A 19,419-nucleotide genomic window follows, 5' to 3' on the forward strand; every position below is an offset into this window, starting at 1 on the left:
CCATAAATGTTTGCATTTTATAGCCCTCTTTTTCCCAATATCATATGCTGCTATTTGTACTAACTAGAAATTTGCTGCAGAATATGATACTCAATTCTTCAACATACTGTTAAAGTATACAAATTATCTTCATCTTAAAATTTTTGTTGTAGATATATTGAATAAACTGAAGCAACCTACAAACAAACAATTAAGAAATTCACAATCATGGTACACCTATAACAGTTTCCAAAATTGTTAGTTTTAGTCTCTCATGGTTGTTTTGTGTCTTCTTTAACTTCACCTTCCTCTGCTTCAACTATTTCATCTGCCTCTGCAGTTAATGTCTTGGTTTCCGGCAAGGACGAATCTGTTTCCTCCTCCACACCCATTGACATCCTCTCCAGCAGCTCTTGGCAATCAAGTGCAGTGACCATCACTGAGATATTAGACCTGCCTCTCCAGCATCCTATAGCGATAGTTGATGGATCCGCTTGAGCTTCTGACAGCGTCTTATTGTCTACAAGAAACGATCAACCAAACTTAATCAGAAGCAAAGCAATGAGGATTTTTTGCTAGGAAATGAAGCATCATACATAGACGTTAACATCTGGTTGAAGTTGAAAAAAGAGTATTCGAAGTTGACATTTATAGAGAGTATTTGGAAGTTAAAGTTGTGTCGGACATGAATTTCACAAACAAGTTTTTCAACATTTCACCAGTATTTCAAACACTGAAATTTGGTATTTGCAAAACTGACGGCCAAACTTTAACATGCAAATAATGATTTCAGTATTTGCAAGTAAGGTGACAGCCAAACACTATATCACATCTAACCTTTGTTCAGAACCACGACACAACAACCCATCAACAGCTGTGAGGCTTTTTCACCAAATCCAGCATCAACAAAATCACCAAGTTTAATGCTCTTGTACTGCAAAAGATGCTTGAAGTCCGCAGGAGATGCGTATAATATTTGTTTTGTTAAGTATGGCAGCATTAAAGGCAACGCTTCAGATGATATGCGGAATATACATGGTGCAGATGCACCATCTTTTGATGTTTGGCGCTCCTGCAATAAGGAAAGATTCAAAGCAAAAAGGTCATCTAAAAGGTGCAATAGGAAAGAAGATATGAGAAAAGAAAGACCCTCTCTCTTCTCGCTCCTTAATCTTTATCCTTTTAAGGGAAAAATAAAAATAAAAAAGGGGGACTAGTTTCGGATCGTGACATAATTATTGCTGGTGCAATTTTTACTATTATGACACTAACCCTATGAAGAGAAGTGTCAAGTGTAACAAAATCCCCACGAAGAGAAGTTGTGTCAAATTTGGGAAAAAATCCCACAAAGAGAAATCAAGTGTCAAATTCGGATAGACTTACAAACATCTTGAGCCCAACTGAAGCAATTTTAAGCTGCTGACCAGCTAGAAAATTGAGATGCAGAACTTCCTTCACAGACTTCGACACATAATAAACTCTCTTCACATGGTTCATATCGCTATTCCTAGTAATTAGATGTCCTTCAAATGGAAAAGAATCCTTGATACCATAGAAATCCTTTATCTTACCCACAACTGCCTCCTCTTTGTAGAATATAACCGGGTCAACCCCTCTCCACTTGCCTTGCATTTGTAATTTTCTTTTCCCTCTATTAGTCTCAGGCTCAGCTCTTGTATCAGTAGAAGGTTGAGTTTCGTCTTTCTCTTTTTTCTCCAACGTTTCACTGGGCTCAGCATCCAAAATAGTTTCATCTGTCCCATTACCAGCATCAACTGTAGTCGTCTCTTCGCTACCAACAGAACCCACTGGCTTAACATCCGCAACATTTACATCTTCTTTAACCTCGGTTGTTAAACTTTCAGCTTGAATATCAGCATCATCCATAGTCACATCTTCATTACCAACAGAATCCACTGGCTTAACATCCTCAACATTCTCATCTTCTTTAACCTTAGTTGTTAAACTTTCAGCTTGAATATTACTGGAATTCAACTTCTCCCGCAGAGAGACAGGTTTCTTCTGCTGAAAGGCTGAAGCTGCCAGAAAAGGAAAAATGTACCATAACAGTTACGTAAATACAGAAAGAAATCAAATGATCCAATTTTCTGATTAATGTACTAATGAAACTATGGGTGTTTAAACTTTAAGCTCACCTGGCAAAGGAGAAAGCTTGTGAAATACAGCAATAAAAAAGGCTCCACTATTCTGATCATGCGGCACTATCCTCATACAACGTTCCAGCGGGAGAGTTGAAACTTCCTCATCATCCAAGATTGTAGCTGCAGCTGCAGAATCCTCCAACACCGGCATGTCATTTTCAGAAGTATCATTATTTCCATTATCAGACAATTGAGCTCTAGTTGCATCATCATTTTGCTCAGATGCATCCGCATAGGTTTTGCCAGATGGGAACATCCCGGGAACAACACCACCTCTGCGATTATCCGGAACAGCTTTGTAAGAAGCATACCACATTCCTTTATCTCGAACCTGCACGTACAGATGAACAAACATCAGATAAAATCATGCAGTACAAGCAATGGAATCTGTCTAACGCATAGGGAATTAAAACTCTTTAAAAATTATTTTAATCTTTGTTCATGCTCCTGGCGGCCACGCTACTAAAAGATCAATAGAACTTGTAAATACAGACAAGATCATTAAAAAGCCGTCCAGATGACTAAAAGCAATTCATGTGATCACTTCCTATCATTCTTAAGAGCAGTACAAGAATCATACAGTGGAATACTTGCTTCATCCCAATTTGTTTGCCACTCTTTACTTTTTTTGTCCTTCCAAAAGATTGACATATTTCTATATTTATAAACTAATTAGTAACTTTTACATTTCCACTGTTACATTGACATGACCTGTTCCGGGGTCCACTAGCAAATAGCTCGGTACTAGGATACTTTTGGTATTTTATGCATATTCAGTCAATGTGTCAAACATCTTTGTATTTTTCTTAAACTCCATGCCCAGTCAAACACCGTCAAAAAAATTGGGATGGCAGGGCTATTAAATTTTATATGCCACCCACAGAAGAAAACAATAACACAGAAAGCTGTGCGAAACACTTGGAAAAGGAATGCATTCTCATCCTCGTGAACACAAAATTCCCAATCCTTACGTCCCTCAACATGGTTAAAGCTCCACGCATGCGAACTATTAGAAAGTAGTAGCAAAAGGAAAACTCAGCCTTAACCAAAATCTCATGAACCAATTTCAGTTTCATATCAGAGAAGGGAATATATTCCAACCTTATTATATCAAAGTTGCTGTAATCATACTTATTTCCTCTTGTTCACCACATAGACTATTATGTGAGAACATTTAGGTCGCCCCACCTTCCGATATTGTAACAGCCCAGCCCGCTAGTAATATTGTCCGCTCTGGGCCTAGGCCCTCACGGGTTTAAAACGCGTCACTAGGGTCTAAGGCTTGTTAACTTATATACTCAGCATCTCTCTTGTGCTTTGCCGATGTGGGGCTTTGTCTAAAGTCTGGGGGGTGTTACATACACCCCCTCTTATGGACTCAGCGTCCTCGCTGAGGTTTGCCCCACCGCATGGGATTCGCCTAGACTCAGCACTGAGGTTTGCCCCGCCTAACCGGGATTTGCCTAAACTCAGTTGAACTCTGACCCACCATCGGCATGGCTGACACAAGAGTGGCTCTGATACCATCTGTAACAGCTCAGCCCGCTAGTATTATTGTCCACTCTGGACCTAGGCCCTCACGGGTTTAAAACGTGTCACTAGGGTCTAAGACTTGTTAACTTATATACCCAGTATCTCTCTTGTGTTTTGCCGATGCGGGACTTTGTCTAAAGTCTGAGGTGTTACAGATATAGACTAATAGCATCATGAGCTTGATACGCACAAAATCCCACAATCACGTGACATTAGCTGAAAAAGGAGATCATTCTGTGGATGCAGAATGCATCTCCAAGCACAAAGTTCTCTCTCAGATTATAACGGTCGGGACCCTCTGGTACCGTCGCGGGGGGGGGGGGGGGGGTTGCATATAGATCCCAACTGTAATATAGAGATCACATAACATGGAGAAAAGACATGAAAGTTAAGGATGAAAAAGAATTACCATACCTTCCATTTTTTAAGACCTGGCCTGCGAACAAGCTGAGGAAGCTCACTGGACACATCAACGAGTTCAACGGACCCCCCACATCTCCGCAAGACCTGCAATATCAAAAGACAGCTTGGGAGGAGCGAAAGCAAGTTTTAAAGTACTTTCAAATTGTACACCAAGCAAAGAATAAACCAAGATTTCAAAGTTGAACCTTATATCGGTCAACAATACCAAGCACTTCTCCTGCCAGTTTAAATTAACTGATATGGACAAGAAAGGGTTATTAAAGGATTGAAGCTGATGCAACAAGACAGATAATCATACTAACGAATCAAACAGAAAGTGTATTTGCTTCATATCAACAGTCCACATGAAAACAATACATGCAATACATGAATTCAAATAACCCGAAGGTGGAATAGGATAGAAATGGAAGGAAGAAAATCCAGCATGGCATCCGACAACGAAAATAGTGCAGCAAATGCAAGGACCTAAAGCTCCATTAGAGGTTCCTTTTTTCTAGGTCTCCCCTAGACCCCTACCACAGTCAACCAAGATCAGTCACTTGATAAATTTTGTATCTTGTGGGAAACCCTTTAGCTCTGCTTAGCCTTACCCCCCTCTAGGGGTATTTTCATGATAGGTTCTATAAGAACTATATTGTATCAGGTTGCCCGTCTTTTGGAATGCTCCATACTCGACTACAGGTCCAATTTTGAGTCTTTTAATCTTGTTAAAAAAAGTGTGCCAGTAGAACATGTAGAGAGCTCCTAGTGTTGAAGAACCTAAATTATTGAACATTGGGATCGAGAAGGGCCTCGATGGACTGATGAAGACATGGATCCTGAGATTTATAGAACAGAGTCTATCTAGCTTGGGATTGAGGCATAGTTGTTAATGTCGAATAAAAAAAGTAATATAAAGCAATGAAATGCTAATTGATATGCCAGCATTCTTCCTAATGAGTTACCTCAGCAACCGCGGCCTCATTCTCAATGGGATTCATCGAGCAAGTTGAATAAACCATCCTTCCACCTACTTTAAGCAAAGACAATCCTGCAATATATGTTTTTAACCAATCACATATCTATGGAAGGTGGCTCAGTAAAGTAAAAAGACATCAAATAGCATTGTATAAGGCTTATACCAGTCCCAAACAAATTGGGGTCGGTCAGTTATATGAATCCTCACATATCATGTTTCTCTATTTAAATTCATTTCAGGCCAACAATATACGAAATAAATGTAAAAGTACTAGAAATAATATCAAACAAAAAGGTATTAGTATTACATACAGAAAACTATTAATTAGTAAAAACTGTGAGAAGAGATTGAGAAATGCACAATGACGTAAACTTGTCTCTGAATAAGTGTAACAAAGAGAGAGAGAGAGAGAGAGAGAGAGAGAGAGAGAGAGAGAGAGCAAGGTACCTCGCATTGCTATCTGAATCTGTAGCCCGTGCAGACCATTACCATTTCCAGTATTCCTGTATGATGCAAACATACAGGGAGGGAGAAGGTGGGCATTAGAAACCATCATATGCAGTAAAACGAGAGTGATACGGACTACAATAGTACATAATAACTACCATTTCCTCCATATGTCAGGAGCCTTGCGCAAAGTGCCATCACCACTACATGGAACATCGCACAAGACACGATCAAATTGAAGCTGATTAATATCTAATTCCCTCTTTTGTGTCTCAGAACCATTTGCAAAATTTCTATTTAAATGACAGCTCGGGAAGTTCTGCGCTTCATGGTTTGTGACGATCAAGTTGGCAGTAGACATTCTCTTTGTTTGGTGAATAAGAAGGTTACACCTTTGGACATCAACATCATTTGCTAAGACCTATATATAAGAGTCATTCCAAAAAGAACCAAGACGATGTTATAAAGGTGCAGAGAGTTCACATGAAAGCAAGAAAGATTGGACATTTGAAAAAGGCAAACACAAAAGTGCATAGGAATCCATGACTTGAAAATAGAGCTAAAGAAGGAAGAAGACCATTCCACTAGGTAATGTCCCTGGGTCAGCCAAGTGGTGTATCATCTCAAGCAACTGAAATGTTTTCGAACCGGGAGCTGCACACACTGCATGATTATAGGAATAGTCAAGATACAGAAAGCATTCAGAATGAATATGTGAAATTTTGCATAACCTACCCAAATAGAACATAACATGCAAATATAAGCTAAAATCCATACAAATTACTTACTGTCAAGAGCAAAATGTTCTGGACGGACATCCAAGAACAGGGGAGGAACCTGAATCAAAGCAGTCAGAAGTAAAAGTCAATAAAGGAGATATATCAAACAAATCCGCAATGGGATACTCCAACATGGAAACACAGAGAGATGAAGGTCAACTTGACCAACCATGCTAACGGCCTCCTGTCTTGTAATGTTTCCAATTTCATTTTGTAGCTTCAAGAACTCATGGAACCTGAAAGTTAATAGCCATGACCTCAAATTGTTGAGCAGAAACAATCACAAGTTGTCTTCAATAATAGGTCCAATCGCTTCTTGACTACATACAGATTCTGATGAAATAACGGGATTCATTAATTTCTGATAGTCATCTTAGCTATACAAATTTTCTCCTTAACTTCCTCTCCAAAATAGTTCACACTGTGCACTAAATAAAAGCAAAATGTGCAACTTTATTTTTTTAGATGAAAAAATAATTAAATAAATAAATAAAATTGCAAAATTTATTATTTTGCATGTCATTCTTCTTCAACAATATCTATGAAATAATTAGAAAAATTTATCTCGATTGTAATGTAAGATCCCATATGCGCTGTCAGCAGTGAGTTTTTTTCTTTGGGATAAGTCACAATGAAAAAATTTATACTCCCTCCATCCTACTTTGTTCAATCTCCTTTCTGTTAAAGTCCGCCCCAAAATATTGACCTCTTTACTTTTCTTATAACAGAGAAAATCCCCGAAGGTCATTGGCGCACGATTCAAAACTCAGGGGATGATGGGCTCGCCCCTCAACCCTTCTCCACTTAAATACCAGGCTATTGTCTAAAGCAAGGTTCAAATTTGTGACGCGCGCCTAACCCACACATCACAAACTACACTCTTACTACTAGACCAAAGCCCTGGGAGCAAAGTGTAGCAGTTAGCACCCTGTAACAATCATTTTGAGAAAGCCACCTGCTACTTTTTGTCATATACCTTTAAATGATCTCTCACTAAAAAATTATCAATTGAGTCTACAGAAAGTTATAACACATAAACAGACACTGCATTACTAACCTCTCAAGTATTTGGTTTTTCCTCAACTGGTTGCGTGAAAAATTAGACTGCCAAGCAAGATTCTCTGGGTACCAAGGTAATGGTTTTATTCCCTCGACCTCACTCCCATCTACGCCCTGAATCATAAATAAAAATATAGGAACAGTAAGCGATAGAGTGATTATCCTCTAAAAACTGCATATGTAATGCAGGAGCTCATAATGAAAGGTGAACATAATTCAGCTGATCAACCTCTGCCTGAAGAGTTTTCATAAAATCATTCTCCAACTTGGTCCGAATATCCATATAGCACTGGCTACTGCAACATTAACAAAATGGGAAGTTCAATAGAATTTAATTTTAGCAGAAGTTGATTTGGTCTTAAGAGTTCTAAAAACTTTTGATAGGAGTAGGCTACCACAAACAAGTTCCTTCAATCTCACATACTACTTGGAACTAAGCAGGAGAATTTGCTATATTTAACCCCTTATATTAGAGCAATGCACTTTCTTTTAAAATCAAACTTTAAAATTTCTAAAAGAAGCACCTCAAATAATACTAAGAAACAATGAAATTAGGTTATTATAGGTATATGCTAATAGCAGCACATAGCCACTTTGAACAAGGTGCCTTTGTCATGCTCATGCAATTGTGATAAGGGGGTATCCACCGCCAAATTTGGGTCGAACGTAGTAAAAGCCATTGTACCATAAGAAGCACATGAAATGAAGCTTTACATATTGTGCTACTAGCGCTTGTGAAAACTTTGTAAGGGAAATACTCAGAAGTTCACGACTTTAACTGCACTTTTCTGTCAACTTTTGTAACACATAGCACACGTAGCTTATTTTCAACCCAAAAAAAAAGAAGCACAAAAATCTAATCTTGTCCAAATCCAACTAACTTTAAAGCCAGAAAGACAACGATAAGGAAAGAGCAAGCATTCATTAAACTATACTTCAACTAGAGTCATTACAGTTCCATCAAAACAAATATCAAGAAACAATCTAAAACTCAAAGAAAGGATACACATAAACCTGGAGTTGATCCTGAATGCAGCAGGCAAAGGAGTTCTAAGACAGCCAACAAAAGCATCCCACTCGTCAGTTGGTACTATTCCTTGCTCCTACAACAAAAAAAATACTCAAACCCCATTACCCAAATAAACATATAGGCACATACCCACATCCCAAAAACCTAAAAAAGGGAACCCTTTTACCTTATAGTACTCATCAAAGGCAAGAAATATTCAAACCCCATAATCCAACTAAACATTAAGCACATCAATACATCCCAAATACCAAAAAGATAAAAACTTTTTACCTTATAATACTCATCAAAGGCAAGAAATATTCAAACCCCATAATCCATCTAAACATATAAGCACATACCCACATCCCAAATACCAACAACCACAAAAGTATTTGAGCAATATTTTTGTTAATATTAGTAGATGCTATTCGAACCACCCTTTTTCGATCCATATCCGCATTTCGTATAGAAGTTATTATCTCAGCAATAGGGTCCCTAACCATGATGAACTAAAACTATTGGGGCCTCCATATTTGATATTATCAACGTGTTTTTTACTTATTTTTTATTTTTGAATATGATATGAATTATTAAATATATATGTGTGAGAAACAATCTACTAATTAATCTATTTCTTTCAAATACCCCACTAGAAGCGTATCACAATTTCATTATAATACCTCGGGAGCTAATGAAATTATTTTAGTAAAATTTAATTCTCTCAATTCCCAGGCGATTGCACCAAAAGTTCAAGTTCCTTTTGGATTTCCTTCTTGATCAATAGCAACTGCAACAACAACTAGGCCTCAATCCCAAACAAGTTGGGGTCGGCTAATGAATCCTCACTTCTCCATTTAAGCTCAACTCATGCCGTCATCATACCAAACAAAAATAAAGCTGACAAATAAGTTCAATATATATAAATAATAGTAATAATAACAAAAATAATAATATTAGAAGTTCTCTAACAAGGCTAAAAACATATTCCCAATTAGTAGAAATTATGGATCTTTTTGCCTTATGTTTAGCTAAGTCTGCATTGATTCCATTGTGCCACATCCCAACCAAAAAGATAAAACTAATTACCTTATAATACTCGTCAAAGGCAAGATTTTGAGTGGCAAATGGTTCCCAATGGGTTTTATTACTAGGTTGTTGTTCTTTGTTGTTGTCATCATTTGTAGTAGTAACATTGTTGTCTTCATCATGTTTGCTGCGTTTCCAAACATTTTCTCTGTTCTGTCGAAAGTGTTTTCTTTGAGTTCGAGACCTTCCTCTCCCACCCATCTTTAATGGCTGCTGCAAATTCGAATCTTTTTTGCTGTAGGTGGGTAGAAAAGAGGGAAACTGAAGATTTCTTTTCTGGGGTTTATTTAGCTGAATTGAATCAAATTTGGGCCGGCTAATTTACTGGTGTTTAGAACTGTTAAGGCCCATTTGTTTTGGATCCTAAACCCAATTTGTACTTGTGCCAATGTTATCGAGGATGTTTGAGAACGACGGAAGGGGATGATGTCATTTTTATAAAGAATTTTTACATTCATATGCCATATATAAACTATATTACCCTCCATGCTTAACTTTTAATATAATTACTTTTTATATACCTAATTACCATTTATGTACCATTTTAGGATTTTAATGGTATTAATTAGTCTCCTAATTTTACTCAACCTTAATATTCCCACTCCCCCAAGTTTCTCTCTCCAAATCCCCACGATTTCCTCTTCAATCACCCACAATTTCCTCTTCTAAAACCAGCGAAAATTTGTAACCCTTCCACCACTAACAACCATTAAAAAACTTTGAAATTTTGAATTCGAATTTGGGTTTTCAAAAAATATTGTTTGTTTGGATTGAATATTGTTGCAAAGAATTGAGAATTCTCTCTACGTCTCTCCCTATCTCTCAATCCCAAATTTTAGTAATATGAGAGGAAAGGAAAATAGAGCAGCAATTCCACCATTGACAACCATTAAAAAGCTTTGAATTCGAATTTGGATTTTCAAAAATCATTATTTGTTTGGATTGGGTGTTGTTGCAAATAATTAGGAATATGGTTTGGAGTTTATATCTCAATTTTGAAGGGTTTTGGTGAAGATTAGACTTGGTTTTGGCTGAATTTCAGATTGAAACTCGAAGAAAAAGAAGAAGAAGACATGACAAACATTATATTGCAAAAATTATAGAAAATTTGTAGAAAAGATGTATTCTGTTGTTTATTTATTTTTGAGCTTTGTGCTTTTGTATTAAAAGTTTTGATGGTAGCTTGTTATTCCACTTCGTCTGTTTTGGAGCTAACTTGTGTAGAGGAGAAGATGTTTTTTAAGTTATATATATTGCTATACCTTTAAATTCAAGAAAGTATGGTTGTATTGTATTTAAAGAGGCGTAAATTTGTAGAATAGGTTGAATGTGAGGAATGAGTCAAATAAGACTCACAATGACTTGTTTTCGGGGATACAGAATTGAGGAATTGAAATTAGGTTGTGCTTCATCTATTGATCAAGTTGCTATAGTCAAAAGCCAGGCACATGACCATTTATTTAGTTGCTCGAGGATTGTAAAGTAAAGTGAGGCACATGACTAATTTTCTAGTTGCTTGTGGATTTGTAAAGTTACGTGAGTTGAGTGCGGATGCACAAAATGTCTTCTTGACTTTGCAGAACTGAGCATGAGGTGTGGATGCACAATTTACTACCATAAAATTGTATTCTTTTATTCATTTAACTATGACGTATATCAGTATGGATTTTCACAATATCTACAAAATTTTTACATTTATTCTACAATAAAATTACATATCATTTGAAAAATTAATATGAAAATACAGAATTTCAATGTTTCTACAAATTATCTACAAAATTTCTACAAACTGTTCATAACAGAATTTATCTTTATTTTCATGCATGTTCATCTGGAACACTAAAGTTACTTGATATACCAACATCTTCCGTTATAGAGGAATACAACTTATCTACAATTTTTTACAACTTTTACACACTATTTCCACCCAGTTAAATACAACTACAATAACATAAAACTTACATACAAATTTTATACAAAATTTATACAATATCTCTTTTGTATATTTTGTATCTGATTTATACGTAGTAAAAATAAATTTCATACAACTAATTGTATATTATATAACTTATCTACAATTTTCGTACATTATTTCTACTAAGTTTTATGCAACTATAATATAATATCACTTAAATATAATTTTTATACAATGTTGTTCAACTTTCATACAATAGGTAAATGAATAAAAGAAAAATAAATAAACAACAGTCTACAATTTCTGCAATATAATGTATGTCATGTCTTCTTCTTCTTCTTCTTCTTCTTCTTCTTCTTCTTCTTCTTCGTCGTCGTCGTCGTCGTCGAGTTTCAATCTGAAATTCAGCCAAAACCAAGTCTAATCTTCACCAAAACCTCTCAAAATTGAGAAATAAATTCCAAACTATATTCCCAAATATTTTCAACAACACCCAATCCAAACAAATAATGATTTTTGAAAATCCAAATTTGAATTCAAATCTTTTTAATGGCTGTCAATGGTGGAATTGCTGCTCTCTTTTCCTTTGCTTTGTATTACTGAAATTTGGGATTGAGAGATAGAGAGAGACGTAGAGAGAATTCTCAATTCTTTGCAACAACATCCAATCCAAACAAACAAATGTCTTTTAAAAATCCAAATTCGAATTCAAAACTACAAAGCTTTTTAATGGTTGTCAATGATGGAGGGGTTACAGATTTTCGCTGGTTTTAGAAGAGGAAACCGTGGGTGATTGAAGAGGAAATCGTGGGGTGTGGTTTGATACGTGAGTGAGGTGGTCAAGTATCTGGAAGAATATTTAATTCTCCAATATTAACGCCCCTAAATAAGGAAGCCTACAGCTACAATGATTCCTTATTTAATGAATTGTCTATATTTTGTAGAAATACTATTAGCATGCCGGGTAATATGTAAACTATGAACATATTTGGTAATATAGTTTCTTATATGGTATAGGAACGAAAATTTCCCTTTTTATAAACGGGATCTCTATATGAATAGTCGATCGGATTCACTGTTTTTATTTTCTAGTCAATATATAAAAACTACAAACTAATTATACTTCGTTATACATATATGATATTTTGTACTTCAATACCACACAAGAGAGGGATGATTTGTGTGGTGTCCAATTGTTCGCTTAAATTGATTATGGAAGGACCTGATTCTTCTATGTGTTCCAACTACTACTGTTGCGAAATAATAAGTACGGAAATTAAAGAACACAAAGATTTTACGTGGAAAACACCTTGCTCAAAAGGTGAAAAAATCACGACCTACTTTCTAGTAAGATTTTCCCAAACTCTCCACTAAAATCACTGAGCCAAAAATTGCATTTACAAAAACTCTTTTGTAAACCTAGGACTAACTCTAATCCCGTTGTAGCACACAGCCTTAACTGTTGCCACAACTTCAAGTTAACTCTAACTTGAAAACTCTGAGTATCTAATACAATTACTTCTAAATAAAGTTGAAAGGTACAATATGAAAACGCCTACTACAATTGAACTAGAATAAAAGGCAGACACTTGGAACTGGTTCTTCTATCTGGTTCAAGTAGCTTCAGGTTTGCACGCTTGAATCACACACAAATTGCCTTGCTATTTTGCTCTCAATTCACATTTAACTTCTGCTTATGTGCGTTACCTGTAAAAGAGGACAACATTGATATTTATAGAGTTAATAAATAAAGATTGACTAGAATTCTGATGCTACTCTTCCTTGGTGGAAGAGTTCTAGTTGATCTCAACATCTAACTCCATCCTTCTCAAACCGTGTTCTCTTTGAGTAAGGAGTCCTTCTCCTTATCCAATATGCAACATTTTCGATCATGATCAAGATATATTACTTCTTTCAAGTTAAATTCATCTCCTTTATGTGCATCTCACATGCTTAAGTCTATACATATCTGTGCTCCACTAGAATGAACCTGGTTCATGTCTGAGTTCCTTTGTCAATCTTCAAAACTAACCTTTACTTGGACCAACTATATATATATATATATATTAATCTATTATTTTTAATTTAAGCACTTAGGTGGGCGGCTATTTTGGATTTAGTTGCTCTTATAAAGTAAGGAGGGCCCCAGGTCTTCTAGATTAAATCATGTTGTTGTGGGTCGGATTTATTTTTAATTTTGATATCACTTAATTCCTAGTCTGTCTATATCACACTCATATGGATGCGGTTCTATTCCGAACCCTAGATAAATGCAAATTTATTTGTGCTATGAACTGCCTTTTCTGTATATTACTCAATTCCATGTGGGCTAATATATAATGCCACATCAGCTTCTGGTAGGCGGAACATGGACAAATTCGGCCAAGTTATTTTGTGGTGCTCATAGTTAAGTGACCATATGTAGTCCATGAAATTATTAAGATTCTAATATATCACTATTTCATAAGCTTCCCGATGTAAAGTAAGTTTTCATGAGCAAAAAAATTATCCACATCTACTATTTGTAATATTTCAATAAATACATAAGTAAATATGTGGTTTTACATACATCATTATTACTAACTACTCTACACGTTTTCACCTTATATCATCATTATAATTAATTTAATATAAATATCAAATAAAAATAAGCTTTTATTCTCGTCAGGCATCATTGTTTGAGGAAAAAATCTACTTGAGTACCCATATTTTTTAGGTGTAGGAACTTAAAATATATTTCTGTTAAGAATGTATTTTGGTGCTGCTGTCGCAATCAAGATTAACATTCCAAATGGAGAAGTTTTATTTTGTGTCTTATGCAACTTACACTAGTTGTATGAGGCTCCTTTTTGTCTCATAAATTTGTGGACCCCAATCTTACACTTCTGGGTCTACAGAAATCTGAATCCACAAAACTGTAAGACAAAAAAATTACCTTATATAACTAGTGTAAGAGACACAAAATAAAATTTTTCTTTCCAAATGGGAACAAAGTCTATCCTCCTTCCCCCAGACACTTTTGTGGATGCCAATTATACTTCTCATTTGTTCCCCATTTTCCCAACAATCTGATCCAATTACCAGTCCCCTAGCTAGGGTAAATATCAGTCTTACATAGGCTAAATTTTTAGATTTGTCATTCAATAAGTGGTTACATTTCCACAAAATTCTCCACTGACCATAAGTGATGGACACGTGTGATACATTAGTGTGAAGGATATCGTTAATATAAGTTTAATGCTTTGTTAAGCAATCAAATTCTTGTAGCTATAGTAGCTTAGGTTTTATCCACGTCGGAGTCAGAATTTTTTTAAGTGGGATCAAAATATAAAGAAGTAAACCCACGGAAAAGCTAAGAGGTGTACATATATAGTATATGCACCTAAGATTTTTTTTTTTTACCTAACTATGCAATATAACTTTTCAGATGCAGAGGTGTTGGTTGACAACCCTTGAATACATGTGACTCCGCTACTAGATTTTTCTGGTTTTCAACAGTAGGTAAAATTTATATATGCGTTGATTACTGAGGTTTTCATTCTTTTAGGTATAGTGCGGGGTTCAATATGTAAGAAAATAATAGAATGACAAGTTGACTCAATTATTTCACTCGATATTTGTTTTCTATCAACCTTAAGTATAAGTAACTCTATCCATTATCCACCAAAGCTTAGGCCTACGGAAAGACATCACCTAATAATTATTGTGTGTATATTGTGTGCTGGACCTTAATTTGTTATGGTTTTCGCTTATGTACTTTATTGACCGCTAAGCCCTGCCTTTAAGTACTAACTAAAATCAAATCTTATGTCACCCGTTAATGCGCACCAATTTAGGTAAAATATTCAATACTTGATTATATTATTAGCTGCTAACAAAATAATGACCAAAATTTAAGGAATTATCTGTTTACCTCCCACTCGTTAGAGAAAAATGTCTAATTTTTTCCCTTGATACAATTATTCTCTCAATAATGTTCGTTGATAAAAATGAGAAAGAAATTATGCTACGTACGAAGAATGTTCGAATAATTCTTCCAAATAGAACTCTTGAAATGTAACTTCTTTTTTTTTGCCGATCTTGTGCTAAAGAATCTTGTACGTAAAAGTAATATTGAAAAATGACATACCTATAAACTATAGTTAGGTTTTTGTCAATTATTTTCCTACATAAGGATGTGTCACAATACACATATTTGTGTAAAATGACATAGAGGGGACCTTGCTATTGTTTGGCTTTTCTCTTCTTAAGCTACATTTCATTGACATAAGGTAACAAGGACCTTACAAATAGCACCAACAATTTGGACCACTACACTAAATTTCTGAATATTCTAAGATTAATTATATATAGTTATACATGTTACATTTGAATTATACATATGATATTATATATTCGTCGACTCTATTTTATTTAACCAGTGATTTATATTGATGGTACTGATTTATTGTCTCTGTTCGTCTTCTTGAGCCGAGAGTCTTTTGGAAACAGTCTCTCTATTCCCTCGGAGTACGGGTAAGGTCTGCGTACTCACTGCCCTCACCAAACCCCACTTGTGACATTACACTGAGTGGTTGTTGTCTTTTTATTTAACCGGTTGGTAGATGATAATTACATGTAAATTATCATAATACGCGAAACTATTCATTTGAAAAAAAAATGACTACCTTCAATAACGAGTTAAAATACACAAAGAATATTTTTTTAATATGTCATTGTATATATATGGGTCTTGCTAACATACTACCTCGCTACCCATTTTATCTTTTCCTTAAATACCCTTAATAGTTTATTCCAACACATTTAATAGGGGAGACATTTTGGTCTTTCCACAAAAATATTAGATCCAACACCCATTTTCCCTGTTCCTCTCTCCCCGTCTCTCTCTCACTCCTCTGTAATCATGATTCAACAATTATCATTTTAATGGGAAAAAGTGGAAGCTTTATTAATTTTATGAGTTAGCTTAGTAAAAAGAAAAACAAAGTTAATTGAACCAATACTACTAAGAAATTCGAATTCTTCAGATCTAAGAAGCTTGAGTTTCAACTGAAATTTCAGTGTGGATACACCTCAAATCAGTTGCCAAAACTATCTTCAATTGTTGGAAACTGTTTTGCAAACTTGAACTCGAAGTTTGGGGATGTATGAACATGTCCTATTATTGTATATTAACCTATACTTCCTTATATGAGGTTCTTGGTGTGTATACTAACTTGATAGTTTGGTTGTTCTATATAGATCTTTTATTGCAGCATCAATATTCATTTTGAAAGCACAAACATATAATTATCCATGTTAGAAAATATATTACGACATGTACAAGCCAACATTAAGGAATATTATTTGGCCGTGTAGTTTATTTATTATAATTACAAAGCACAAACACATAGGGAATTGCTATGTAATGATTTTGAAAGGTTATTTCTCATTTCTAGGGGGCGAAAGTTAAATTTTAGGAAGAAAAAGGCATGCTCGATTATCCTTATATGTTATATATAAGTCATATGAAGGGTCTAAATTTCAAGTAATATGCATGATAAGTATTATTTCCTTCACAACTAACATATGCAAAAACGAATAATCATATGATGATTTCATCATTCAGATTTGTAACGTACATACAAAACATAAGAGAGAGGAAATTTGTATATAACGTAACGGACTAATACGCACATATAACGTTAACTATTTCATTCAAATATTAAACCCCTTTCAAACAAGAAAATCTTAATATACAAACTCCAGGGAAAGTCAAATACAAAACTTGTACATGCAAGACAAGACAAGCAATAATTTTAAGTTTTCTATCAACTGCTATTTACTTGCATGAACCATTGTGGAACCAATCACTTCTACAATAAACGTCAAAAAAGAAGAACAGAATAAGAAAAAATAAATTACGTAAGTAATGAAAAAAAATTGGCGGCGAATAGACTTAAAAGAGACTAAACATCTTTCGTATCTTGTTCGTGTTTGGTGACCTTCGCTGAGGTTTTTGATCTACCTCCAAATTACCTAAATCCATCTTTTTAAATGCCTAATGCCTAAATTATGCCTTAAAAAAAGGATGTCCATAGAATGAATTAACTCCAGGATGACATGACTTTGAGGTTCACTCAAGATTCGGTTCTAGATAAACTAAACCATAAATTAAATATCTTAGTTTATTTCCCTTTTTTATATATAGCAGTATAAAATAAATTTGAGCAATTTTCCCTAAAAATATTTCATTGAATTACTTCCTTATTCTAGTTCCACACACATCGCGCATGTAACGTAATTATACCTGCTACCCATTCTTCTCGTATTGCACATTTTATATTTTTGTATTGTTTTTATTTTCTTAAAAAATTAAGAATGGAATATAACTTCTAGACTACTGACTTGTTATATAAACAGAAAATATACAAAGAATGTATAGAGTGTACGAATTTTCAGACGCATTATGTATAAAATGTTGGATCCTTTACATCTTTAATTTGTTGACCAGTAAGAGCTAGCCTCCACCTTTGTTCTTTAGCCTTGTCAATTGGGTAATGTAGCCGTAAAAGTCCTCAGCTGGCCATGTCCTTAAAGGAATGATTCCTAAATCCTATAAGGTGAGCATTGATGATGAGCAACGTCAAACATAACTCTTCTTGGGGCTAAATTGAAGGAGGATGCAACACCTATATATTGCTATTCAACAAGCACTGGCCTATTCAAAAGAGTTTTTCAGTCCTTAAGACTTTTGTTTCTATCTTCTTCACTCTTTTTGAGTAATCACCCCAATAAAAAGTTTGAGGTCCTATCTTTTCACTCACAAATATGACCAATTATAATGGTCTTGCGAAAATAGAAACGTAAAGATAAAATAGAGGAATAGTAAAAGCCATTTTTAAAATTTCTGATACATTTTATGATACATGTATGTGGATCACGGTAAGTTAACTTTCGAAAGCTGCCATCTTTTTAGATACCTTGGGAAAAAAAAGTTTTAGATACATTCACCATAATAAATTTTTCCATAATTTCAAGATAAATTTTATAGCTTATATTTATGTACATTAATGTTGAAAGAATAATTTAGTAGCTAATGAAAGAGGCGTTTTGCCTAATTAAACTTTCTTTATTTGTTATTTGTATTGAAATGTGTATTTACATTTTTGTACAAAAATATTTTTGAAGTAATGTTTGATTGAAGGGTAGAACCCTCACTCAGATTTTTGATGGGCAAATTAATAAAATAACTTTACCTAAATGTAAAACACTTATAATATAGTATTATATATATATATATATATATATATATATATATATATATATATATATAATCATACAAGTGGAGATAACATTATCATGAAAGCAGATTATGTAAGAATAAGACCAAATCTCCAAGATTATCTGAAGTTAAAAAGTCATTATTTTTTAATCAAAAGTAGTAACTAGGATATTTGCTTCCTTATCTATTATGCGATGTGGGAGGTGCCCATTTGCACATTTGTTTTTTTTACTTTTGGGGACTATAATCCACTTTCCTTCTCCCTCCTAGTTTCTCCGCTTAAGATTTTAAATCAATGGAGATGAAATACCATTTTATCTTTTAACTTTTTACGATTTATAAATGTAAATTTAGTAAAAACAGATAATATGTGAGATAAATAGATCCTCAAATATGTTAAAAACCGATTGAGAAAGACAATAGATTGAGCATATTTGATTTCCTTCGAGGTACATTCAAGTTTGACAGAATACCAGAGTTATCAAAAATAAATTTAAGTAAAAAAGAAAGATAGAATTATTCGGTATTTGTGTAGGTGAGATGTATTAGTCGAGGTATATGCAAATTTGATAGAACATTCAAAGTTATCAAATATAAATTAAAGTGCAAAAAAGGAAAGAAAATCAGTGAAGACGATATGTGTTGATATATATCACTAGGGGTGTTCATGGTTCGGTTTGAATCAGTTTTCCCTAAAAAGAAACCAAATCAAATAAGTCGGTTTTTCAAATATTGGAACCAAACCAAACCAATTAAGTCGGTTTTAATCGATTCGGTTTTGTCGGTTTTTATGGGTTTTTCTGTT

General features: G+C 34.5%; 1 protein-coding gene across 3 annotated transcripts; it reads right to left on the reverse strand.

The window, feature by feature from the left end:
• Nucleotides 1–70: 70 nt before the first annotated feature.
• Nucleotides 71–9,704, reverse strand: LOC104244701 (uncharacterized). 3 transcript variants are annotated; one of them, XM_009800172.2, is made up of 15 exons: nucleotides 9,436–9,704; nucleotides 8,355–8,443; nucleotides 7,570–7,636; nucleotides 7,339–7,454; nucleotides 6,451–6,517; nucleotides 6,291–6,339; nucleotides 6,080–6,165; nucleotides 5,661–5,923; nucleotides 5,503–5,558; nucleotides 5,042–5,127; nucleotides 4,089–4,181; nucleotides 2,136–2,472; nucleotides 1,363–2,012; nucleotides 817–1,051; nucleotides 71–499 (listed from the first exon to the last, which is right to left on the reverse strand). In XM_009800172.2, exons 1-15 carry the CDS (start codon nucleotides 9,634–9,636, stop codon nucleotides 252–254), a joined length of 2,643 nt encoding a protein of 880 aa, XP_009798474.1. In that variant the 5' UTR covers nucleotides 9,637–9,704; the 3' UTR covers nucleotides 71–251. The 3 variants fall into 3 exon arrangements, with proteins under 3 accessions (XP_009798474.1, XP_009798473.1, XP_009798475.1); XM_009800171.2 differs by having other exon boundaries at nucleotides 1,363–2,018; XM_009800173.2 differs by lacking the exon at nucleotides 9,436–9,704 and adding an exon at nucleotides 8,641–8,646 and having other exon boundaries at nucleotides 1,363–2,018.
• Nucleotides 9,705–19,419: the final 9,715 nt, after the last annotated feature.

This window comes from Nicotiana sylvestris, chromosome 5 (genome assembly GCF_000393655.2).
Source record: "Nicotiana sylvestris chromosome 5, ASM39365v2, whole genome shotgun sequence".
NCBI classification, from domain to species: Eukaryota; Viridiplantae; Streptophyta; class Magnoliopsida; order Solanales; family Solanaceae; genus Nicotiana; species Nicotiana sylvestris.